Here is a 23,223-nt window from a genome sequence, read left to right as displayed (position 1 = left end):
GCACTGCAACTTTCAGGGCAGTGTGAGTACATCTGTAGATTTTGGAGCACTTCACAGTCTGACTAAGCTTTGGAAAGGAGGATCTTTTTGACTTTATAGCAGAATGGATGATCCATAATGCCTGGTGCTACATTAAAACCTTTAATTACAAGAAGTGTAAAATTTTCTTAGAAGTTTTTTATTGTTTTTCTCTGAATGTTCTGTTGAAGGCCACAGTCCAGTATCTCATATGAGACTAAATGGAGCAATGAGCTTATCTATGATACTTATTTTTTCCCCTTTAATATCAATTCAGTTATATTCAATAAGGGGTTTTGAAGTAAAAGAAAAGAATTCATCCTCTGTGTAAAAGGCAAGGGTAATCTTCTCTCAAAATAGAGCTTGGGTTTTTTTTTGTCTGCTTTACTTAGACTGGCGTTGGCAGATTGCTATTATACATTGATTTTCTTTATTATAAGTATGTTTTTATTTTTAAAATTAAAAATATTTTTTTTTTAAATATTAATGATAATACCACTTTGGTATGGCATTAGAATTAAATGCAAGCCAAAAAGAAAATAAATTTTATCTTTTTTTTTTCAATGGAATCCCAATTTACAAGAAGGCAAACTTCTTATGGGCATTCTGTGCACTTTATTTAAAACTGAGCTGTCTTTTTTTATGTTGTACTCAACGTTTTTTGAATTTTATAGTAAGAGCTTTACTTAACAATAAAAGCATCCTCACTATATGGAATATTAGCTTAACCCCCAAAATTAAGGGATAGTCTAAAGGTTGTTCTTTCTATTTTTCGTTCTCTTGCCAGAATTACCCTCTTAAGATTAAAAAAAAATCAAATTAAATTATAATTTTAATTCCTTAATCATTTAAACAACCAAAAAGCTTAGTGTGATTAGATAGTGACCAAGGAACTTTAAAATACCTTTTAAAAATGAGAGGGTTATAAAAAGGGTTTTTGAAACGCATGGACCAAGAAATTTCTCTTAAAAATATTTAATTTTTTCAGGTAGTCAGGTCGTTATTTTTTAAAAGGTTACTTGAAGTACTTTGCAGTTTGAATCTTTTTGCATATCTTTGGCTATTATTTGAAGGCTGTGCTGCTGCTTACATGGGCTTACATTTTCAGAGTTTGTGGGTTTGCGCTTCTTTTTGTGCACTAAAATTGCTTTCAGTAATATATATCTGTATACATGTACTTTGAAGAATAAAGAAATTTTGATTTTAATAGTGCTTAGCAAAACTCTGAGGTACTCATGCTGATCCCAGGGCGTTCTGCTATTGCTGTTACAGCTGCTATTGGTATTTGCTGGCAGGTCACTCAGAAGGAACAGCTGATGTGACAACTGTAAATGTGTTACTTTAAGCAATATGGCTTCAAAATTTGTCCAAATTCAGTGTTTTCAGAAATTTTCTGCATGATGGGCTACTAATGTTCTTATACTACATTTCAAATCCATACCCTAGCATTGCTGCAGTTGTTTGAATTTGTCTGTTAGCTTAAATTAATGTGGTTTTAGGACTTTCTGCTCTAAAAGAAACAGTGAAGGACTTAAATCAGCAGTTGTGAGGTTTGTGTACCATGGCTCTAACACTTCATGAACTGTTTCTTTGCTGGATGAAGACTAACCATCTCTACCTAAGACAACATGGAGAAAACATGGTCTTACTGTATAGAGAGCCAACTTGTGAAGCACAGTAAAATTCACTAGACCTAAAGGGAAATTTGTCTCCAGATCCTTTTCCTGTTTGTAACCTGAAGGAGCATTTGGCTTTCAGAGCATACAGCTTTCATCATAAAATGCTGTGAAGTTTGCTGTTACATTCACAGTCATTTCTCTCTTCTGTTAATAATTGTTCAGTCTGTTCAACTCTCTGAAGTAACTATGCCTAGTTTTTTAGGGAAGGGATGCAAACAAAAGGGCTAGCTCAGGAAGTAGGTCAGGGGTTGTCTGTAGGTGAATACTCATGAATTACAGGATATTCTTTGACCTTCATGTTGTGCATGGGATTTTTTTTTAGATTCAAAAATAGTCTCAGAGTTTCTCAATTCTATTCTGCATTGTTTCCTATTTACTTTTTAAAAACCACCAGTTTCAAAATTGACTGAGTAATATAGTCAAATCAGCCCTTGAGAACTGGCAAAGTTTTCAAGTATAATTGTTCATTACCAAACTACTTGGAAATGCATGATAATTTCCAACATGTACATGCTGGAAAATACAGTAGAAAGCCGTAAGGTGACTATTTCCCCATGCTGAAGGGAGCTCTACAGAAAGAGTCTTCAACTATGAAGGGAACAAAGACCAACAGGTTCTTATATTAACCAGTCATATAATATGATTGAAATAGACTTACATGCAGAACAGAATTATTCTCATTTGCATGACTAAATATTTTGATTAACATGTTTTAAACCATTCTTCTTTTTATTATTATGGATAAGGGACAAAATGAATGTGGATGTTTTAATCAGATGCTAATGTGAGAGTCTTGAATATTTTAAATTAGTAGATGACTATTACTCTCTTCCAACCTACCTTACATTCTATCATCGTAGGAACTCCAAGGTATTTTTGTAAAGTAAATATTAATTCCCATTACTCAAGCAACAAATAATGTATTTTTGATACAAAGAGGTTATTTTCCAAAGCTTTCTGGAAGGTTATTCATTCTGTTTTTTAAAAGAATTTTCAGGCTCCCAGAATTTGAGAACCTGCCTTGACCTCTCAGAATATTATAAATTAAACGTTTCTATCCATCAATTTCAGTGGAACTGTTCTGGTTTTAAATAGATGCAGATGGATGTAAGACGATACTGAATGTAAAATGCCTTGGCAGCTTCCTTGTCAGGGAGTTCCAAATACATATACTATTACGTTGAGTCACTGGATGTTCTGCAGTCAATTTAAGGTGGGGTTAGAATGTATTCCCAAGGTAGTTAAGTATGCGTTATTTTCCTCTGCACTGGCTGTTCTAAATCCTGTTACATTTTTTTAATGTTCCCACAATAAACCGCATATTTTCTTATGTCTGAGAGCCAGCAGATTCTCTAGCCTGCTTTATCCTGAGAGTAATTTAAAGAAAGATTTCTTTATTCTATTTAGGAAAAAAGCAGACAGTTAAACAAGAGAAGTTCTGTGGGTTTTTTCCAAGGACAAGACTTAATTTTAAGCCAGGAATGCTGATAAGGAAAAACATCTGCCTTTGAAAAAAAAAACAAAAACCACCCACTTTCTTTTATATTTTGAAAATATAGAGACCTTTTCATGGAAAAAAATTTGAAGAGAGAAAGTGGGAAAAAGGACTTTTGAACAAAAAAGCTTTTGATTTTTCTTCAGCATTTCATATACTATTACTTGAACTGTAGTGGTTCTTTGGACCAGAGTTTAGTCTCTTTCTAGTCCATCAGTAAAACTTCTATGTTGTTGGGTGGTCTAATACCGAAGTGATCAGAATTCAGTTTCTGGTTTGCACCCAAGCTACATACAGTTCGTGTAATTCCCCTTTGCCTAGTTTCTCATTTTGAAATGTTCCCTTCTCTTCCCTTTAAAAGAGGGGAGCCTATTTGTCTTGAAAAGACAAGTGTCTACTCAAATAGCTTTTACAGAAAATGCTGCAATTCTAGTCTCTACAAAAAAAAAAAATCCAAGTGAGAAGGGTTTAAAATAAACCTTTATGTGTGTTGGTACAGTTCAAGGAGTAGCACTAGATTGAGCAAATAAATACTGGGAGTTTTAGCTGACTCTTTCCTTAGACTGATTTCCTATGCTTCCTTTCCTGAGCCCAGTTTTGCTTTCATTAGAAGGCAATGAAAGAGTTAACATTGCCTTTATAGACTGACTCCTTAACAAAGCGTTTTTCAGAGCCTTTAATAATTTGCTTTGCCAGTATCACAAGCAGCAGATCTATTGAGATTTATAAGGTCCCATCTCATTAGAGAGGCTGAGGGATGGGTAGGGTTTAGAAGCGAAACTGTTCTCCCCCGTGAGAGGGATCAGAGGAGCGGGCAAATGTAGAGCAGTATGCAGAAACTCGTGTTGGTTCTCCTTGCCTCACAGCCATTTCTATGGATAAATAACTTAAATCCCTATGGAGTCAAGGTCGCCTGGCGCCTTTCGTCAGGATGTTTTCATCCACTATACAGAAAAAAAAAAAAATCTGAGAAATGTAGCTGACTAAAAAGAGCAACTTTAAAAATACAAATGAGTATGTGCTTAAACCACTGACCACAGCTTCTCAGAGCTTCCGTAGTTGATTGATTGATTTGGATTTGGATTTGATTTGCACCAGCTTTGCACTGATGTTCAGGAACCATTCTCTATTGCAAGGAGCAACTGCCTAATTTAAAAGCTTTGCATCTTCATAAATCCTAGGGGAGTCAATAGGTGGTTAGTCTAACAGAGTAACCAGCAGGTTCCACAATTCCACATGTGCATAGATACTTCTCTTAGTTAAGATTTTTGAGTAGTAGTGCTGCAAAGGAACAAGCTTGCTTGATCACACAAGGCCTGTATAGGTACCCTGCCTGCTAGCATGTATTTTCAGGGAGCTGTCCCTAATTTTGTATTAACCCTCTGATTTTCTCTGTGTCTTTTGCAGGGAATCAGAACTCCTTTTCAATTTCTCTGAAGTTTGTTAGTGTTTAAGACCACCTCTGTCAGAGTGAGCACAGTAGCCCAGAGTAATAGTCTAGCTACAGAACAGTGAGGGGCTGGAAGTTGTAATGTCTTCTCCCTGTGTATCTGCTTCTTTTGTGCATTGTTACTCATCACAATAGGCTTCAACTTAGCTGTGAATTGTTAATAGATGAATGCAGAACAGGAAACTTAAATACTTTTTGGGTCACTGAGTCATGTCCATTGTACGTAATGCCATGGTATAATCCTGTTTGTGCTGTGGATTTAGGGTTTTAACCAAAAGACCTATCACATAAAAGGTGGATGACTGAATCTCCAGAGTTTATACTTTAAATGAGAAATAAAATCTCAGGTCTTTGAAAGAATAGGTGTAGGCAGCTATGCTTCTCTCCTAAGATGTTTCTAAGTGACTGTAGTTTCTGGTAATTTATGGGATGTGAAAAAGTACAAGTTGGTTAATCCCTATAGCAGTACTAAAGAACATGAAATGCGTAGTGAAACAACTAGTTTTCGTAGCCTTATTTCTGTTTCTGTAATCTCTCTAGTTCTCTGAGATTAGTTTTACAAACACTGGCATTCTTTTCTGTGGGAGGAGACAGCACTTTGGCTAAAATGGAAAAATACTGTTTTCAAGTTGACTGTTTATCTCTTCAATGACTTTAATCTTTAGCATTTAAGTACATACCAGAAGGTTTGTTGTTAAGGCGTCCTCAGAAAATTCCATGGATTTCGAGTGTCTTTGGAGTGGCAGGTATAATCTCTTACTTGATTGTCCTAAGAATACAAAATTTGAATAGCTGTAGGCTAAAATAATGTAGAAAATCATTCCTAGTTATTTGTGGAAAATGAAAAAGAATGCAAATATAAAAGCAAAATCTATGAGGGGAAATTAGAAATAAAAGGCTGTTTCTGGTAGTATTTTTCCAGGTATCATTCTTCATGATTAAAAAAAAAGCAAGCCACCATCTTTCTTTCCCTTCCTTGTAAGTTATTGTCCAGCATTCACAGTTGCATAGAATGTAACACCCTGCTGACTTTGTTCGCAGGAGTTACATGAAAGTGCTGGTTTCAAAGATCCTGCTCAAACATGTATGTATATACATACATATACAAACACATACAGCAATTGATTTATATGCTTATGTGTTTTGACCTGACTAAACTAATAATTACATGAAGGATTTTTGCCTTCTGCAGAATTACTGAATTTCTTCAACACATTATACATTAAATTCTTCAGATTTCTAATATCAGCATAGAAAGAGGATGTGGACTTGCCGGAATGAGCCAAACCTTCATGGGGTGGTTTGTTTTAAATGTGTTGCTAGAGAATTTTGTCACAGTTGCTGACTATAATATGTAGTGTGCAGTTAAGCCTCAAGCAAACATTACAGCTTTACCAAAAGGATAGGCATGAATAGTCATTACTTTCACAGGAAGGGAGGAAATTACCGTTTTCCTGATTGTCTGGTAGTTAAACTCTGTCTTTCCAGAGCCGATTTTAATCGATGAGGTGTTAATTCAAACAGTGTGGACAGAGGAACAGTGAAGTTTGGTTGGGTATTTTTGTTTGTTTTTTAAACAGAACTGTAAGAACAGCTGAATCCTCTAAAGGTAAGTAATTTCATTCTTGTGTTGATCATCTTAAATGAACCCTGAGAAAAAACTAAATATCTTTTGTCTAACCTAATTTGCAAATACATGGTTAGTATAACTTCATTGAATTAGTGCACACTGAATTCAGACAGGGGCGTTCATTAGTGCTGAGATTATCTGCACATACTAATAGGCAGCTTGATAAGATCTCAGCAGTGGGAAATAATTTTTAGAACTATCAGGCAATTGTTTGGTAATGTAGGTAAATTAAAGCTACTTTGGTTTTGTTTATTGCTTTTTAATTTGTGCTTTGGTCAATACTGGTAAAGTATTTCTGACAGTTTTTTCCATACATCCTATGCTTTTGCTTTGTTTAATAGGGTTAAAAAACCCCACAAAGAATCGAAAGTGCTTTTAAAATTTGCTTTTCAATTTACCTGCTTTATTCACTGCTGGGCAACCCAGTGTCTGTTACTTGTATGACAATGGTCTCCTTTGTTGTTTTTCCATCAGGTATAAAGTAGTACTTCTCTGCTTTGCAAGTCCTGCATGCACTGTATGTTCATGAATGCATGTCCCTGTTCAGTATAGCTCTGGCATATTGCCATACTTAACATAGAGTAAAAACTCCAAGATTTCATTAACTTACCTGTTGAAAAAGCACAAATAACATGGTAAAATAAATACAAATTCCAAGTAGAAAAAGGAGAAGGCATGAAAGCAAACAAACTACTTTTTTTTTTCTTCATAAATTTTCTTTCAGGCATATAACTTTCACAAAATTATCTGAAGTGATCACACTCGTAAAATTATGTCAATGGTTAATGGGTTGCATGAAAGTGTATTGTAAAAAAAACATGTAATCTGGGACTCACCATTCCAGTTCTACCGTGTCTGAGCATAGAAGGAAGTAAACCAAGGAAAATTTTAGGGCCCAAGTTTACGTTCTTCAGAGACTCGAGATTCCCAGTGTGTTTAATCAGAACTGTAGAAGAATAAAAAGCTGTATTTAGCAGTACACAGAAAACAGAACAAAATCTTTTCAAATTAAGTGCAATTTTGTCTCCAATATTCTGTTACCTTTTTTCTTTACTCCCAGTTACAGATGCTGGTTATACTGTGCAAATTGGGTAATTGCTTATTAGAGCCAAAGTACTTTTCAATTGAAAAGGAGCAAATTTAGGTAGGACAGACAGGTGGAAAAAACTCTTTTAAATGCACTAATCTGTTCTTGAGGGAAAAAAACCCTAATTTTCTGTTGAAACTTATTGCCACAAAATGTCTTCTGGGTCCTTAGCTGTTGTGATTTCTTACTTGGGACACTGCTAGAAAGGATGAGGAAAATTGCTGTGTGAGGTTTAATCCTCCCTTGGTTCTGAAGGATGAAGGAACTGCATGATCGTTCCCAGTACCTGTTAAAGTATTCCCAAGCCTGTTTGGTTTATGGTGAAGGAAACATTCCCTTAAGGACAATTCCTCGCTGCTCAAAACTGCTAGCATCCATTGCGCTCTCCAGAATGCTCTCTTCACTGAGGTGAACAATGTTTGGCAAATATGTAGCTCTAGTTTGCTAGCTGAGGTTTTTTTCTTTTACTGTAGATTGTGGGTGAGGGTTATCTACCCAGTAATTTTGTCTTTTATCCTACTGAAATAGTACTTAGCAAGCCCTTGAATTAACTGGCTTGCAATAACTGGATTTGGCAAAGTACCTAGAGACACACAGACTTGTGCCATTACAAGCAAAAAAACCTCAGCAAATCTGCTGTTAAATGGTGCCTGAATTTACCTTATCCCAATATTTACAAAAGATAACTACTATTAAAACTGCTTTTATCAGTGAAGGCTCACCAGTCGATTACCTAAAGAAAACAGAAAATCTTTGAAATACAAGAAATGAGTGAGGTGCCAAATCATTAGGTCCTTGAATCTTTCTATACCCTTTCTTAAGGCACCCCCCTCCTGTGTCATATATTAACAGAAATCTTACCTCAGTGCCCTTTCCTTATGCTCCAGGGGCTCTGTCCCACTGGTTCATAATCTTCATCCTCCTTTCATTTGTAGCTTTCCCACCTCATGTACAAGCTGTAAGCATTTTAAGTTATACTGGCAGAACAGAACAAGCTGTAATGGAGGAGAGACAACACAGGGTAGTTTGGCTGGAAGGAGGTTCTGGTTCCTGTAAAGAGGATCTGTGGACCATAAGAGAGGTGCTTAAAACTGGTAGCCTTGCTAACCAGATGCTGAAGTTTCAGTTTTGCTGCTTTTCACTAAGCACTTCTCTCTTCTGTGTTTGTTTTTTTGGTTTTGGTATTTTGTTTGTTTTTCTGATTTTTCAATGGAATCAATAGAGTTGATATCTGGAAAACTTGGAATTGACTAGATTCAATCAGTGCTGAACGTTTTACACATTTTGCATTAATGACAGAGGAGTACTACTGTTGGGTTATTTCTTCTCCTAGAAGATCTGATTTTCAGTGAGGGTGGACTGACAGGTGCTCAACTGATTTACAATGGTATGATGAGTGTGGTACCGTCAGAGTTGGGTGAAGCTATTGTATGTAGACACTAGTGGAATAATATTCCCCTTTTACTGACTGAGAAACTAAGTGACATTGAGATCATGAGGCCTGGCCACAAAAACTCAGCAGGCTCTTTATGGATCTGGGAATCAAGCTATGATGTCTTCTAAAACCCAGTTAAAATTTCTGACCAGTGTTGCAGTGACAGACAGAGGCACTAAGTAGTGATGTTTTGAGGAGCTCACTTCTGTCTTAGGCACAAGATTAATCTACTAATTGTGAATACAGAATGAATTTATCTCACTGTAGAGTTATAAAATTATGCTTTCAGTGTGACTTTTTAAGAATCTTTCTGCTCATTCAACATCATGTTCTATAAACCAGAGTGCTTACAAAGGGATTCTGTTCAACCTCATCTCTGTATAACAAAAAGCAGCCTACAACTGTAAGGTCTCTTTCTATTCATCATTCACCACATCTGTTGCTTGCTTGGACACTGACCAAAATGATTCATGAACTTATTTTGGTGAAATACTGGGGTTATACAGAAAGCCAGTATTTCAAAACGGAGGAACCAACTTCCTCAGCTGAAGACAAACACAGAGTATCGTTCTGCAGCTTTATTAGGAGGAAGGCAGTAGCCAAGTGAAGCGGCTGGGATCACGCTGAAGTCACTCTGAACTCTGCAGATCACTTCATTCTTCCTTCTGCTACAGAGCTCACATCTGTGATTTACAGTGTGTTTCGTTCCAAAGAACTAAACAAGGTAAGTCATTCTCTCTGTTATATTTTAAATCTTTCTTTCCCTCTCTTCTAAATAATGTGTTTCTATAGCTGCAACATTTGCAGAAAAATCCTGTGAGGTAGTGTAGCATACACTGGCTAAAATTGTTTATCGGGAGAAAGAATGTGATACTTATTTCAGCAAGAGAAGATATGAAAGTACATGTGAATATAATTTTTATTAAATTTTGACTGTGTTTGTACACGTTTTAAGGAGTCTTTTATCCTGTCAGAGAGTGGTAAGTGACCTTGACTTAAATACCTTTCTCCCCCTAATACACCACTCTTGTGTGTTGGTTTTTAATTTTGGGTTTGTTTTTTTTTTTTTGTTTGCTTACAGATAGTATGTCACCTATAGCAATTCCCAGTGTTATTAGAAATAAGTACATCAGTTCTGATCAGAACAAATTATAGAACAGAAACTGGAAATCATTTCAACTTAAGTAGTGGAGTAACAAAATAATTCTATAGAATTAATCATGCAGAATTAAAAAATACTTCTATGATCTGAGCTGGGAGGTGAGTGTGGTTTTGCTAACCATCATGGAATGAGGTAGAATGTGGAATGAGCTAGAAAGCTGTCATTAGGAGCATGGGAATGTTTTTCCTATGAAGCAGCAAGAAGGTTTGAAGCCCTTTATACTACTGCACAGTGAGGCAGGGCTAGATTCCTCCTCCTGTTCAGACTTGGTGATATCAATGTCATTGTCACCTGTGGCCTTTCTAAATGTGATCTTGCAAAGCCAAACAATATCCCAGACTGTTTCTGCAGATTTACAGAAGATAAATAGATTGTCAATGAATTAAAACACATTTGCTTTCCAGCTGAATAAAACTGTATTACTGGACAATTTTATTAATTCATAGCTAAGGAGAAGTGAGTGAGGGTATGTCAGTGTAAAAGAATTTGTCAGACAAGGTTTGTAGAAACCGATTTAATGATTAACTGGTTATGACACCTTACTTCCACTAGCTTCATATTATTATTTTGCCTCAGCTGAGCTAGGAAGTGTAAATATTTCGAAAACCCAATTTACTTTTGTTGAATGTCACTGCAGCTTCTGCCTGAATTTAAAACATTATCAGCCACTTGTGCCAGGCAGGCAGGAGAGAGGTCCTACCAAGTTTACTTTAGTGATAGGGATTTTATGTATGCTGTGAGTCTGCTTATATATTAGAATCCACTTTTATTGCACTTAGAATCTCTTTGAGTGTACCATAGTGGAAGTTATTTGACTCTGGAGAATGAATTTATGGTTTGGATGCTCTAGTTGCCTTTGTGGAAAGGGATCATAAGGCAGGGAAACTCCATGTAAGGATTCCTCGGCAGGATCTCCCTACAGATTTTTACTGCACTGTTGGTGCCAGAGGAAAGCTCTTGATGACAGTAATGCAATTTGTATGTGCTATAAATTATCATAGCATCATAGAATGTTTTGGGTTGCAAAGGACCTTAAGGATCATCTAGTTCCAACCCCCTTGCCATGGGCAGGGACACCTTCCACTAGATCCGGTTGCCCAAAGCTTCATGCAGCCTGGCCTTGAATGCTGCCAGAGATGGGGCAGCCACAGCTTCTCTGGGCACTCTGTACTAGTGTCTCACCCCTCTCACAGTAAATAACTTACTCCTAATATCCAATCTAAATCTTCCCTCTTTCAGTTTAAAGTTATTACCATTTCTCTATCACTACATGCCCTTGTAAAAAGTCCCTCTCCAGATTTCTTGTAGATCCCCTTTAAGCATTTGAAGGCTGCTCTAAGGTCTTCCCAGAGCCTTCTCCAGGCTGAACAAGCCCAACTCAGCATGTCTTCATAGGAGAGATGCTCCTGTCCTCTTACCATCTTCAGGGCCCACCTCTGGATTCACTCCCACAGCACCATGTCCTTCTTATCTTGGGGCTCCCAGAGCTGAATGCAGGACTGCAGGTGGGGTCTCATGAGAGCAGAGTAGAAGGGGCAGAATTTAACTGCTGCCTTGCTCCTTTTGATGCTATTCAGGATGTGGTTGGCCACCTGGGCTGTGAGTGCACACTGCTGGCTCATGTTGAGCCAGTTTCTCATCAGTCCATACCCCCAAGTCCTTCTCCTCAGGGCTGCTCTCAGTCCATTCTCTACCCAACCTGTATTTGTGCTTGGGATTGCCCTGACCCACGTGCAGAGCCTTGCACTTGGCCTAGTTGAACGTGATGAGGTTTGCACTGGCCCACCTCTTGAGCCTATCAAGGTCCCTCTGGATGGCATCCCTTCCCCTCAGTGTGTCAACCCCACCACGTAGCTTGTTGTTGTCAGCAAATTTGCTCAGTGAGGGTGCACTCAGTCCCACTGTCCATGTTGCTGACAGAGATGTTCAATGGCTCTGGTCCTAGTACTGACCCCTGAGGAATGCCACTCATCACTGCTCTATACTTGGATGTCAAGCTGTTGAGCACAACTCTTTTAAGTGCAGCTACTCAGGCAATTCTTTTATCTATCAACTGATCCATCTGTCAAATCCATGCTTCTCCAGCTTAGAGACAAGGATGTCACCCAGGACAGTGTCAAATCCTTTGCACAAGTCCAGGTAGATGATGTCAGTCACTTCCTCCCTTATCCACCAACACTGTCACCCCATTGTAGAAGGCCACCAAATTTGTCAGGCCCCTAGTGAAGCGTTGTTGACTGTTACTGATCACTCCTTTATTTTCCATGTGCCTTCACTCCAGTCACAGGAGCTATCCCACCACATCTCCATGATGCCAACAAGATCATAGATTATAAATACTTCCTTTTCATTTTAAGAATTTCTTTCTCTGCAGACAACTTAATGAAATGACCATTCTGAAATAGTCAGATTTGTGTTCATCTCTGATAGATTCAAGAGGAAAATTTCCATCTCTTTCCTACTAAAGACAGCTTGCTGAAAGAATTTCCTTCTCCTTGTGTTTTTTAAAAGCCACTTGAAGTTTGTGATCTGTTCTAAGATATTAATTTGTTATTAATAACTGCTATTCCAAGCACTACACAGCTAGTTTTGCAGAGAAATGTAGTCTGTTGAAGGGTCGTCTTGTTAGCTTATTTATTCATTTTGTCTTACAAAATGTGCCAACAGTTCAGTTGTCTCTTACTGTGGTGGCAGGTTGTCTGGCTAATTTTCAGTCATTATTTCTGATAATGGTGTGATTTGTGTTCACTGAGTCTAAAGCTAGCAGTTTCACAACAGTGCAGGGCTGTGTTGTTGCTGGCTTTCCAGAAGAGAGCGGAGTGGGAGGAAGAGTTTCTTATGGCCTGTTAAAGAAGAAGGGATTGCTGTTACTGCGGTGGGCAGTGTCCAAGAGGCACTTGGTTTTAGAAGAGAAGGTGCCATCATGCACAGATCAACTCTCCCACACTTGCTACGACTTTTACAGTGTGCTTGAGCATCCTGAGACAAAAAGGGAAAAAATACTTCTCCTCAGAAGAACCGTATAGTACTTCCAGGGGAGCTCAGCTTATTCTTTGTATCTTCAGTATGTTCCAGAGGTTGAGGGTCTGGAAACAGGAGCAGAAAGCCCTGTATCAACCCACAGCTGTTCTTTTCCAGAGAGAATTTTTGCTAGGTTGCTGCAGCTCTCTTATACTATTTTACTTCATTACATTCTGTGGATGAATTGAGCAGACCTGTTGCAGATACGATATTTTTTCATAAGTTGGCTCAAAGGGAAACTATCCAAACCCGTTGCTACGAGTCAGGTTTGATTGCAAGGATTATTTGCAAAGGCCAGCACTCTAGAAGTCTCCAGTCCTTGCCAGGAATGTGAGCTAGCAAAGAGTTTGCAGCCTTCTTCTGCTTCTCCAGCCCAGGCTGTCTTGTCCCATTTTAGTACTTCTTGAAGAATGTGTTCTGAGAATCACAAGACACAAGTATGAAGAACTGTCACCTTTTTTCTCTTTCCACAAAAGATATTTGCCTCTTCGTTATTTTGTCAAGGTCTGAATCCTCCTGCCAACTCTACATTTGAATCTACTGTTTGGCTTTGGGCGAGATAGTTATGTTCCTTTCCCTACTCTTCTTGAGTCTGTTTATTTTGTTTAATTATAAACAAAGTGGGAATTGTCTGTTATTACGTGCTTGTAATGTCTAGATCCATTTAGGCTTTGATCTCAAAGGCTAGGGCCTTTGGGTACTTTCCCAACATAAAATACTTGCTGCTTTCAGCAAGTGTGAGCCTGGCACAGAGTTTTACTCCCTTCTGAAGCCTAGACAAGAAACAGTGATGAGTCCTGTACTATCAATGTAATATCACTTTCTACACTCCCATTTTTCCTTTCTAGTAATCCTCTTTTAATGAGCTTAGCCCCACATCATTTTCAAGAGGCATTTTAGAAATGTTAAGAACCATTGTTGATTTAAGAAAACTGAGTAACATGTTGTTGAGGTCCTAAACTCTTTAACTGAGGGTGTTGTACCATATCTGTTCAAATGAGTGAAATGAGAAGTGATTTGCAAAGGTAATATGGGAAGCCTGTAAAACCTGTATTTCCAAGCTCCTAATTTAATGCTTTAATCATAGGTGCCATCTGTTCTTGTCAGTGCTAAGGAGTGTCCCCAGTGCCATATTAGGGAGATAGATAAATATCCAGCCCTCCTGAAATAGTATTAATAAGATGAATTTTGTGGTTTTGCAGGGATACAGGCAGTGCTTATTTTAGACTTGACCTTAAAGAGTTGGCTTTGTATGAGCAGGAATATTAGACTTACACTGATACTGAAGTAGACACATTTAATCTGTTGTATACAGTGAACCCAGTATATTAACTGTGAAGAAAAAATAAAGTATGTTATCAGCTGGAATGTTTTGGTTATATACTAGCCAATTTTGGAACTGGATGTTCTGATATACCCATGCCAGAATGTTGTTTAGAGTAATATAACCATAACAATGTTACAATCATGTTGAAGAAACTGCTGATGTAGATTTAATGAGCAGAAGAATAAACTTAGAAGAGCAGAGATATATTTAGAAGGCAGTACATAACCAAGCATACTGTTAGGAGTGACTGGGAAATTTTAATATGTGAAATGGAATAAGAAGGCATATTTGAGGAATGAGTTATGTTGCTAATTTTCTTTGGGGTTAGCTTCTAACTCTTCTTGTCACGATGACAAAGTATAATGGTTTGTAAGCTTCTTTATCTGTTATTCTATAGAGATTTTGTATCTTGCTGGAGAGAGTTATTTTCATTTTTCTGTAATGACCTGTTGTTACCCTGCAGTAACTTTAGAATGGTTGTTGTCTAACATATGTTAATTGGCCTTAAATCAGTCTGCTGAGACAACAGCTGATAGTCTGAAAGAAACCTCTGCTTTCACTCTTTATTCTCTGCTCTCACTTTGCTACTTCCTGTTAGGAGGGAGTTGTGGTTAAAGAATGTGTTTGCTGGAGGAGTACAACCATTTATAAAACATGCTCAGAGCTGCATGCTCATGTAATGGTCATACGAATGCTAATCAAAATCTTCTTTTGTCACAAATATATTGAACAGTTGCAAAGTTAAAATTTCAAACACATTTTGAATGAGAAATGTAAAAAGCTATGCTTGATTAGAAATAGAAGCATCCATGATCTTATCAATACCGTCATTGTGAAGCTGAGGCACTTGAAAGTTTTAAATCAGGTATGTTCTTGTTAGGGTGATTTATCACCAAAGAAAATACTGCTGGTGTTTGTGGAGGAATAGAGAATGTGTAAAAGTTCTGTGGAAAAATATTTCATTAGTGTGTGTATCTTACATGTGGAGGGCACAGCCAAAACAATATATCATGTATCTGCTGGCTTTGTCATCTGAGAGCTGTGCTTAATGGCTCTAAGGTACTTTCTGTGCCTGCAGAGACAGATTAATGTATATGACAACAAATGTTGAGATCCAGATTCCTTTTCTCTTCAGTTTAGAGAAAACAGAACAAAATCTGCAAGGGCTGCCCAGGTAGGTGCTGGCTCCTTCCAACACAGAGGGCATGACGACACAGGAGAGTCCCTCTTCGGGAAGGGGAAGGTCTGCCAGAGGTGAAGCTGTGGTTTCTGCACTCCATCATGAGTGAGGGGACAGTTATATTTAAGAAAGGAGGATATGACTGTGGTTGGACCACTAGGCAGGTTTAGCATCTGGTTTGATCAGAGACTTCCTATAGGGTCATCCTCAGCCTTCTTGTCTGTAAACAGACTGGTGATACTTCTCACTTGAGCCCACTTCCACTAAGGGTTACAAATACTGAGGTCTTTATGAGTGGTTATGTAAATACTTCGACAGTGCTGACACATGCAATATAGGACCATACTTTAAATCTCAAGTGGCACTGTTTACCTAAACTTCTATTTTTACCCACTTGGAAGAATGCTTAGATTATTTTTTTCTTTTTTTTTTTTCCTTTTTTTTTTTTTTTTTTTTTCAGAATGAAGCCACTTTAGGTATTTCACTTGTCATTTTCTTGACTTCATGGAATATGTTTGTGGTCACATGACAGACTTGCAGTGGTTACAGCAAATCCTTACGTTCAGAAGGAATATTAAAAATCTGTATTTCTACTTTTAGCTGTATTAATGGAAGGGAATAAGAGCAGGAGCAAGTGTTAGCTACACAGTTACCAAGTGCCCTCTCTACAGCTTGCCCCTCATCCAGTACATATCCCAAGGACATCCGAGTTTTTTGTATTCTTTGGGGATGGAAGCCTTGGTGCTTTGGAACAGCATGAAAATAAATCAGTTTTGATGATATGCAGTTGCTGGTTGCAGACATTTGAATTATCCGATTGTGGAAATTGTACACTGCTCAATTGCAGCAGTTGTCTGGATGATTTGTTATATTCCGGCCAGACCTACTGTAGATTCTTTTCCTATTACAGCATTATTATTTAGATATAAAGCTGTTTTCTCCATCTGCCATCTCTCTGGCAGCAAAAGTGCAGGTCTGAAATCATTGTTTTACCAGTATTAACTGAACCTGCTCTGTAAGGGTTTGTTAATCTCGCTGTAACACTCACTCTGCATAAAATGTTATGAGGCTATTATTGGGTCAAATGACTTCAATACCACAGATGAAGTGGTGTGTTATGACTAACAGGGTCATGTTTGGCCTTGCTCAAAGTTAGTTGTTTTTGGCATTAATTGCAGGAGATTTTTATCTAGTACATTGTATCTATATTTCTAACACTGCTTCACTGAGAAACATAATGGAGAATGACGGCTATTTGCATTTTTGTCTTGTCTGCTAGAACAAATACATCTGTATTATGAATTCAAAAGGTTTCTGGTCACATACCCTATCTATTATAACCCATTCTAGTTGCTGAATTTAGGATGGCTTATAAAGTTATTGTTACCATACATTTAATGATGATTAAGATGATATTCAAGAGGTAGGCATTGTATATGTGTATGTGAAAGAGAAAACATCCACACAAACCTGGATTCTGCTTTTGTGTATACTAGCTTAAAATGCTTGTTTCCCAGTAGCTTTGTCTGCAGGGCCAACTTTAGGCTTAAATTATAGCATAGCTATGATTTAATTTTGTAGTATATCAGGCACTTCCCATTATAGGAATGTTTCCACATGCAGGCAAATGGTAATCTTAGCTTTGTTCTTCTGAGGCAGAAGTATGAATTTATGACAGTTTGTAATCTCGTCGGTATTCCTCATGATTTTTAGGATCTTTTTTTATGTCTTTGTAAAATACTTGCCAGAAATATGTATATACCTCTAATAAACTTAGCCTTCTGTGTTTTGAACTTTACAGATAAGCTACTCGGTTATTTTATGCCTATGTTTTTGAAGTTAGATAAATTCAAAATTTAGCATCTTAAATGTTTGAAGACATTTTTTGAGGGTCTTATATTATTTCAGTAACCAGACAAACTTGCTGAGACACAGCATGACAAGGAGGCTTTAGGTGACCTTTTGAGAAACCAGTTGTTCTCCAACATTTGACTCTTGGAAATGACAAAAGTTGAAGTGAATCAACCAAGTAAACTTTTATTTAGCCACAGATGATACACATGGAATGTGATAAGCTCGGAATTATTTATAAAGACATTAAAAGGTGGTTTATGTAGTATATTTCCGTCATAATATATGAAGTTAACTGTCGAGATAGCCAGCTCTGCAAGCCATATTTTTCCTATTAAGTCAGGACCCACTATTGTGACCTCTGAAATCAATTTGGCTGGCCAGAGGCTCTGAGCACTGTTTATCACACTGAGCAAATAGATCTAAGGACTACAACGCATATATTTATGTTAACTTCTAACCAACACAGAGAATGAATAAGCTCTTCCATTGGACCTCTCTGTAAATTTCATAAGTAATGAGGACCAAATGTGAGAGAGGGGTTGTGCAGTCCAAACATATGGCATAAACTACCACATGTAGTGTAATAAGGTCGAAACCTAACTTGCGTGGTGCTTAGAGAATTCAAACCCCCAGGAAGACAGCATCAAATGAAGTGAGTGGAAATTGCAACTGTTTTGTTTGTTTTCTCCTATTTTAGACTGAAAACGCAATGCAATTTGATTCAAAAGCCATTCCACTGACCTCAGAGCTGGGGCGTGAAGAGGTCAAATGACTTCCCCTAGTCAAACAGGATGCATGTGGCATTTGCCATGAATAGAGTCCAAAGTACTGGTCCCATGTCATAACTGTAAGGCCATTCTTAGTGTGACAAAAGCTGTTCTATTTTAAGCAGATAGAATTGTTTGTCCAACTTGTCATTATGGCTCAAATTTATGAATTGCTGTAGTAGTAGCAGAGAAAGCAAGCTGTACATACTTGTAATAAGAAGCTATGAATGTCACTTGAGATGCAATTCTGTAATTCCCTGCTGAAATTCAGAGAAAGATAGCTCATATAGCACATGGTGAAAGACTCTTCACAGCAGTTCCGTGGCTTTGTGTCTTAGAAATATTTTGTAATGATCTGTATTTCTGGGTAATTCTGTTTTCTGTCCCAGGATTTAAAAGGTACCAGGACCAAGTGCTGGTCTGTGATATTCCTCTGAAGTAACTTCATAATTAACTCCTGTTTTACAGAAGGGGACAGGAAATGAAACATCCTGGTCAAACATTCTGGAACCTATTTGCTTAAAATTAAGCAACTGTATTCATAATTAAGCAACTGAATCAAGGAGGCTCAGTTTTCAGAGCTGCTTGTGACCTCAGCAAACAGGAACAGGCTTGGGTCAAACAACTGCTCAGTGTTTACTATTTAAAAAAAAGGAAGGAAAACGGCAGCATGAAGTCTAAATGTGTTATATTCATCCACATGCAGTACAAGACTGTTCTGTAACCTGTGGCTGCCCCCAGGTACTATTGGCAGGCCTCTGACCACACATTCCTGTTTATTGAAAAGTACTTTCCTTGCTCTGACTCCTTCTCACAACCCTGGACAGGCAGGGACTGATCCAGTGAACTGCACTGAACCTCCCTTACCCTTTCTAGCAGCTGGCCTGAAAGCCAGGTGGAAACTGTTAGCAAAAAGTCTTGTTTTCTCTGCTGAGCCTTTGCAAACAGTTTCATGAGAGGCTTTTCCAGCCTGGAAATTAGGCAGTTTATCAAAGATCATACAGGAAATCAGTGACAGCATAAGGAGTAATATTGGATTTCTTCACTTTCGAGACCTGGACTTGAACTGCAAGACAGTTCTGACTCTAAAGTTTATTAATAAATAAAAACCCTTAGCAAACGCATGTATATGAGGCTGCATATGTTTCAAGAACACAAAGAAATATCCCTTCTGAATGATGATTAACAGTTATCCCAGAAGAAAAAATCTGGGTCCTTAGTGATGTTAGCCAGCATAGTTCCACTGACAATCCCTTACTGCTTACCTTTTTCAGAGCAGGGCTTAACCAAGTGCTTCATATATGTGGATGCCAAAGTGTCTAGGCTTTGCAGAGGTAATTTTAAGTCTTTTTCTGAGCCCTAGCCATAGAGTCTAGTTTCAGCATCTGCACTGGGAGCAATTGTAAGCAATGTTCCTCCTGTTTTTTTCCCCCACACTGATAAAGAGTTACTGCATGGGAAGAGTAGGAGTTGGAGATAAGGAAAAATGCAAGCTTTGAGAAAAAATTGCGTTCTAAAGGTGCGCTCTTTCAGTTGAGTTTTAAACTACAGGAGGCTTGGTAAATATTTGGTATTTATTTAGGTGCGTTTTCTTTCTCCTGCTATACATCATGTTTGAAATTCTAAATATATAATCAACATTGTTGGGCAGTAGGCAAATATTTGTTATTGTCATTAGGGGTTTTTATTAGTACCATTAGGAAAAACAGGAGTTTGGGAGGAAATGTTAGAATCCAAGTATTGTTGTGTTGTGGTAGCTCTTAAGACACTTAAAAGCAAAATTAATTAGAGACTGGAATACAGGATTGTAATCAACAAGAGTCTAAAAATATTATTTTTTTTTGTTATTTAATTGCATCATTCAATTTGAAGGTATTGTTCTGTATATAGGTAGAGACGCTTAAAAATCCAGTTATTAACCTGATTGTCCTGCAAAACTGCCCAAATGTAATGTTGTTGCAGATGTTAGTGGTACTGCGCTTTGTTTATGCTATTTCTCAGCAGCTGTTAAGATATTTGAAAAAATTACTCAGATGGGTGGTACTGGTATTTAGTGCAGAATCTACCCCCCAGAGGCATGTAATTACATGAATGCAGCCCAGTACGTATCATTTTATCAGGACAGCAACCAAATAACATTCCTTCAGCCTGATGAAAATTATGAAAGGCAAATGTTATCATAGCCTCTTGACAGAACAGGCTGTATTGACTCTTACTACGTATTTTTATTTAATTAAGAGATATAAAATTACACAACTTTCTCCCCCCTCTCCATCCTTGCCTATCCATCTACGAATGAGAAATCTAATCCTGCTAATGTGTGTGCACATGCGTAGCTTCACTTGCAGGAGTAATCCTTTCCAAGTAAGCGAACTACTCTTGGAGGAAAGGTATGTACATAAATACAAACTTTCAGATGTGTTTCTGCAGGCAGCGTACTCTGGAGACCCCTCTCCAGTTGTCCTTAGCATGCTAAAATCAGTGGAATTGCAGGAATGCAGGGCTGAGTTCCAAAAGCGGGGGGATGAATTTCAGCTTCTGAATGGAGCTAGTGCCCAGCAAAGTACCGGTGACCTCATCCGTAGTATAATGGGCTGGTCCTGTCCTTATCTCAGGGACAGGTTTGTAGTGCAGCTGAGTCCAGACAGACAATATAGCTTTAAATGATAGCAGAATTTAGCAGAATATTTGTTTTGACCATTGCAGATACTTCTGTAAGACTGTGGCCATCTGTGGTGTGTTGGAATGAACACGTGAAGTCTGAGTACTTTGTCCTGTTCAACCTCCGTTTGCTATTTATTTTCCCATTAATTTCTTTTTTTCTGGGTTTTTCGCTTGGTTTTTATTCCCTCCTTCCTTTCCCCCTCTGCCCCCCTTCTCTCCCTCCCACACTCTTCCTTTGGAGTTTTATAAGGAAATTCCTATATGAAATACCATGTTGTACTTGTAAGTTCCAGAAGCTTTTGCAACAGAAGAAAACAGACGATCTGTCTGTGGGATCTGTCTTAAAAAAAGCCCAAGAAACCAGACAGGCATATTCTCATCTATAGCTCTTACAGTGTGTCTTATTCTCATGGGAAGCTTTATTTTTCTTTCATCTCTTACTTGTTTCTCAGCTCACTAGCAGAAAAATTACCACAGTTATATGTGTTGTCCCTGAAATATGTTCTATATGTTTAGTTCTCTACCTCCTTTGCTGTGTTATGGAAATCTAATGCATTGAATGTATCTGAAAATCAGCATTCCTTTATACAAAGCTAGATACGTGATGCAGAGGAATAAATCCATGAACTTTCAATTGCTGGAGCAATGAAATGACTGTCTACAATTTTGTGAACTGTAATTTGAGGTGTGTGTGGGTAGTAATTTTATAAGAAATAGCTTCCTGACATTTTAACTGCACTTTTTTGCCTACATTTGCTTGGTGCTTCTCTGGTTTCTGACAGATATAATCCCTAAACTTGCTTCAAAGAGGAACAGAGCAGTGAAATACAAAATCCAACTAGAAAAGAATAGAAAAATCACACTTAAGTGAAACTTTGCATTTGGTCTCCCAGGTATTTATCAGTGATACTGTGCTCAGTGCTCTGTGTTAAGAAATAAATGCAAGGAAGACAGTTCCTGAAGATTTCAGGTGTTGTCTTGATTTGAGCATTTCTATAAATGCCTGTAATCAAAATACTCCACAAGCTTTGTGCTAGGAAGTGACAGCTAAGAAGTGATAGACATGTGAAACTTAAGTCAATGTTTGGTTTTTTTTTAGGACCAAGAACCTAAAGAAATTGCAGGTTACTATTTGCAGGGCAGTAAAACACTTCCCCTTTGACTGTTCCATTTATTTTCTTCCCTAGAAAGCAACTCTGCAACATGACATTTGAAGATTTTGAGAACTACTCGTACTTCTATGACCTGTCTGAGGAAGATGAATCACCCCAGTCCTCCCTCAGCATTGCCCACATAATTTCCCTTTCCTTGTACAGTGTGGCATTTCTGCTGGGAGTGCCAGGTAATGCCATCGTCATCTGGTTTATGGGCTTTAAGTGGGATAAAACTGTCTCTACACTCTGGTTCCTCAATCTGGCCATTGCAGATTTCATTTTTGTTCTCTTCTTGCCCCTCTATATTACGTATGTGGCAATGGGCTTCCACTGGCCTTTTGGGAAGTGGCTCTGCAAAATGAACTCATTCATTGCACTACTTAATATGTTTGCTAGTGTTTTCTTCCTGACATTCATCAGCCTTGACCGCTACATCCGCCTTGTCCATCCAGTCTTTTCCTACAAGTATCGGACTGTACGGAACACTCTCATTCTTAGTGGGATCATTTGGATGTCAGCTGCAATTATTGGTGGTCCTGCCTTATACTTTAGAGACACGGTTACAGTCCTCAACAATGTCACCATTTGCTACAACAACTTCCATGTGCATAACAGAGAACTTATTTTGCTGACGCATCACATTCTCATTTGGGTGAGGCTTGCATTTGGTTACCTCTTTCCTCTAGTGACCATGGTCATTTGCTACTCATTGCTGATTGTCAAAGTGAAGAGGAGAACTGTATTGACTTCCAGCAGGCTTTTCTGGACCATCATTGCTGTAGTTGTAGCTTTTTTTGTTTGCTGGACACCATATCACATATTCAGCATCGTGGAGCTGTCAGCTCACCATGATGAAAACTTGCATGACTTACTGCAGGATGGCATTCCCCTCTCCACCAGCCTTGGCTTCATCAACAGTTGCCTCAATCCAATCCTTTATGTTCTGATTAGCAAAAAGTTCCAGGCTGAGGTCAAGACTACGGTCTCTGAGGTGCTGAAGTTGGCACTGTGGGAGGTGAGCCGCTCTGGAACTGTCAGTGAGCCGCTGTGGAGCTCGGACAACACCCATGCGCCTGTGCACTATTGTGAAACTGCCCAGTGACTGCTCCTGTCACCGTCCCTCTCCAAAACAGCCGTCAGGAGATTTGGAGGTGTTCTTGACTTTGCATCTGTCGGTCAGATGTGCATCTTTGCATCTACAGTTGTATGTAAACACCTGGCTTCATTGCACTCGCTGCTGTCCTTGAAAAAGTTAGAAAGGATGCATCGTTTGGGTGTGGTGAGCTTGCAGTGCACACAC

At 38.3% G+C, this 23,223-nt stretch overlaps 1 protein-coding gene across 11 annotated transcripts in view; it reads left to right on the top strand.

The window, feature by feature from the left end:
* Positions 1-23,223, top strand: part of CMKLR2 (chemerin chemokine-like receptor 2) — a 26,344-nt gene extending 3,121 nt beyond the window's left edge. The window contains exons 1-3 of one of the 11 annotated variants that reach the window (XM_061455512.1): positions 5,975-6,251; positions 9,371-9,518; positions 21,957-23,223. In XM_061455512.1, coding sequence (XP_061311496.1) covers positions 21,973-23,025 — 1,053 coding nt within the window. In that variant the 5' untranslated portion in view covers positions 5,975-6,251; positions 9,371-9,518; positions 21,957-21,972 and the 3' untranslated portion in view covers positions 23,026-23,223. The other 10 variants (XM_061455523.1, XM_061455495.1, XM_061455503.1 and 7 more) reach the window with 10 other exon arrangements.

This window comes from Pezoporus flaviventris, unplaced genomic scaffold, assembly GCF_033815535.1.
Source record: "Pezoporus flaviventris isolate CSIRO_AGI_PZ_B2104156 unplaced genomic scaffold, CSIRO_AGI_Pfla_v1 ptg000001l, whole genome shotgun sequence".
Taxonomy (NCBI): domain Eukaryota; kingdom Metazoa; phylum Chordata; class Aves; order Psittaciformes; family Psittacidae; genus Pezoporus; species Pezoporus flaviventris.
The sequence above is the reverse complement of the archived record's forward strand: the minus strand, read 5'-3'. Positions and strand labels throughout refer to the sequence as shown.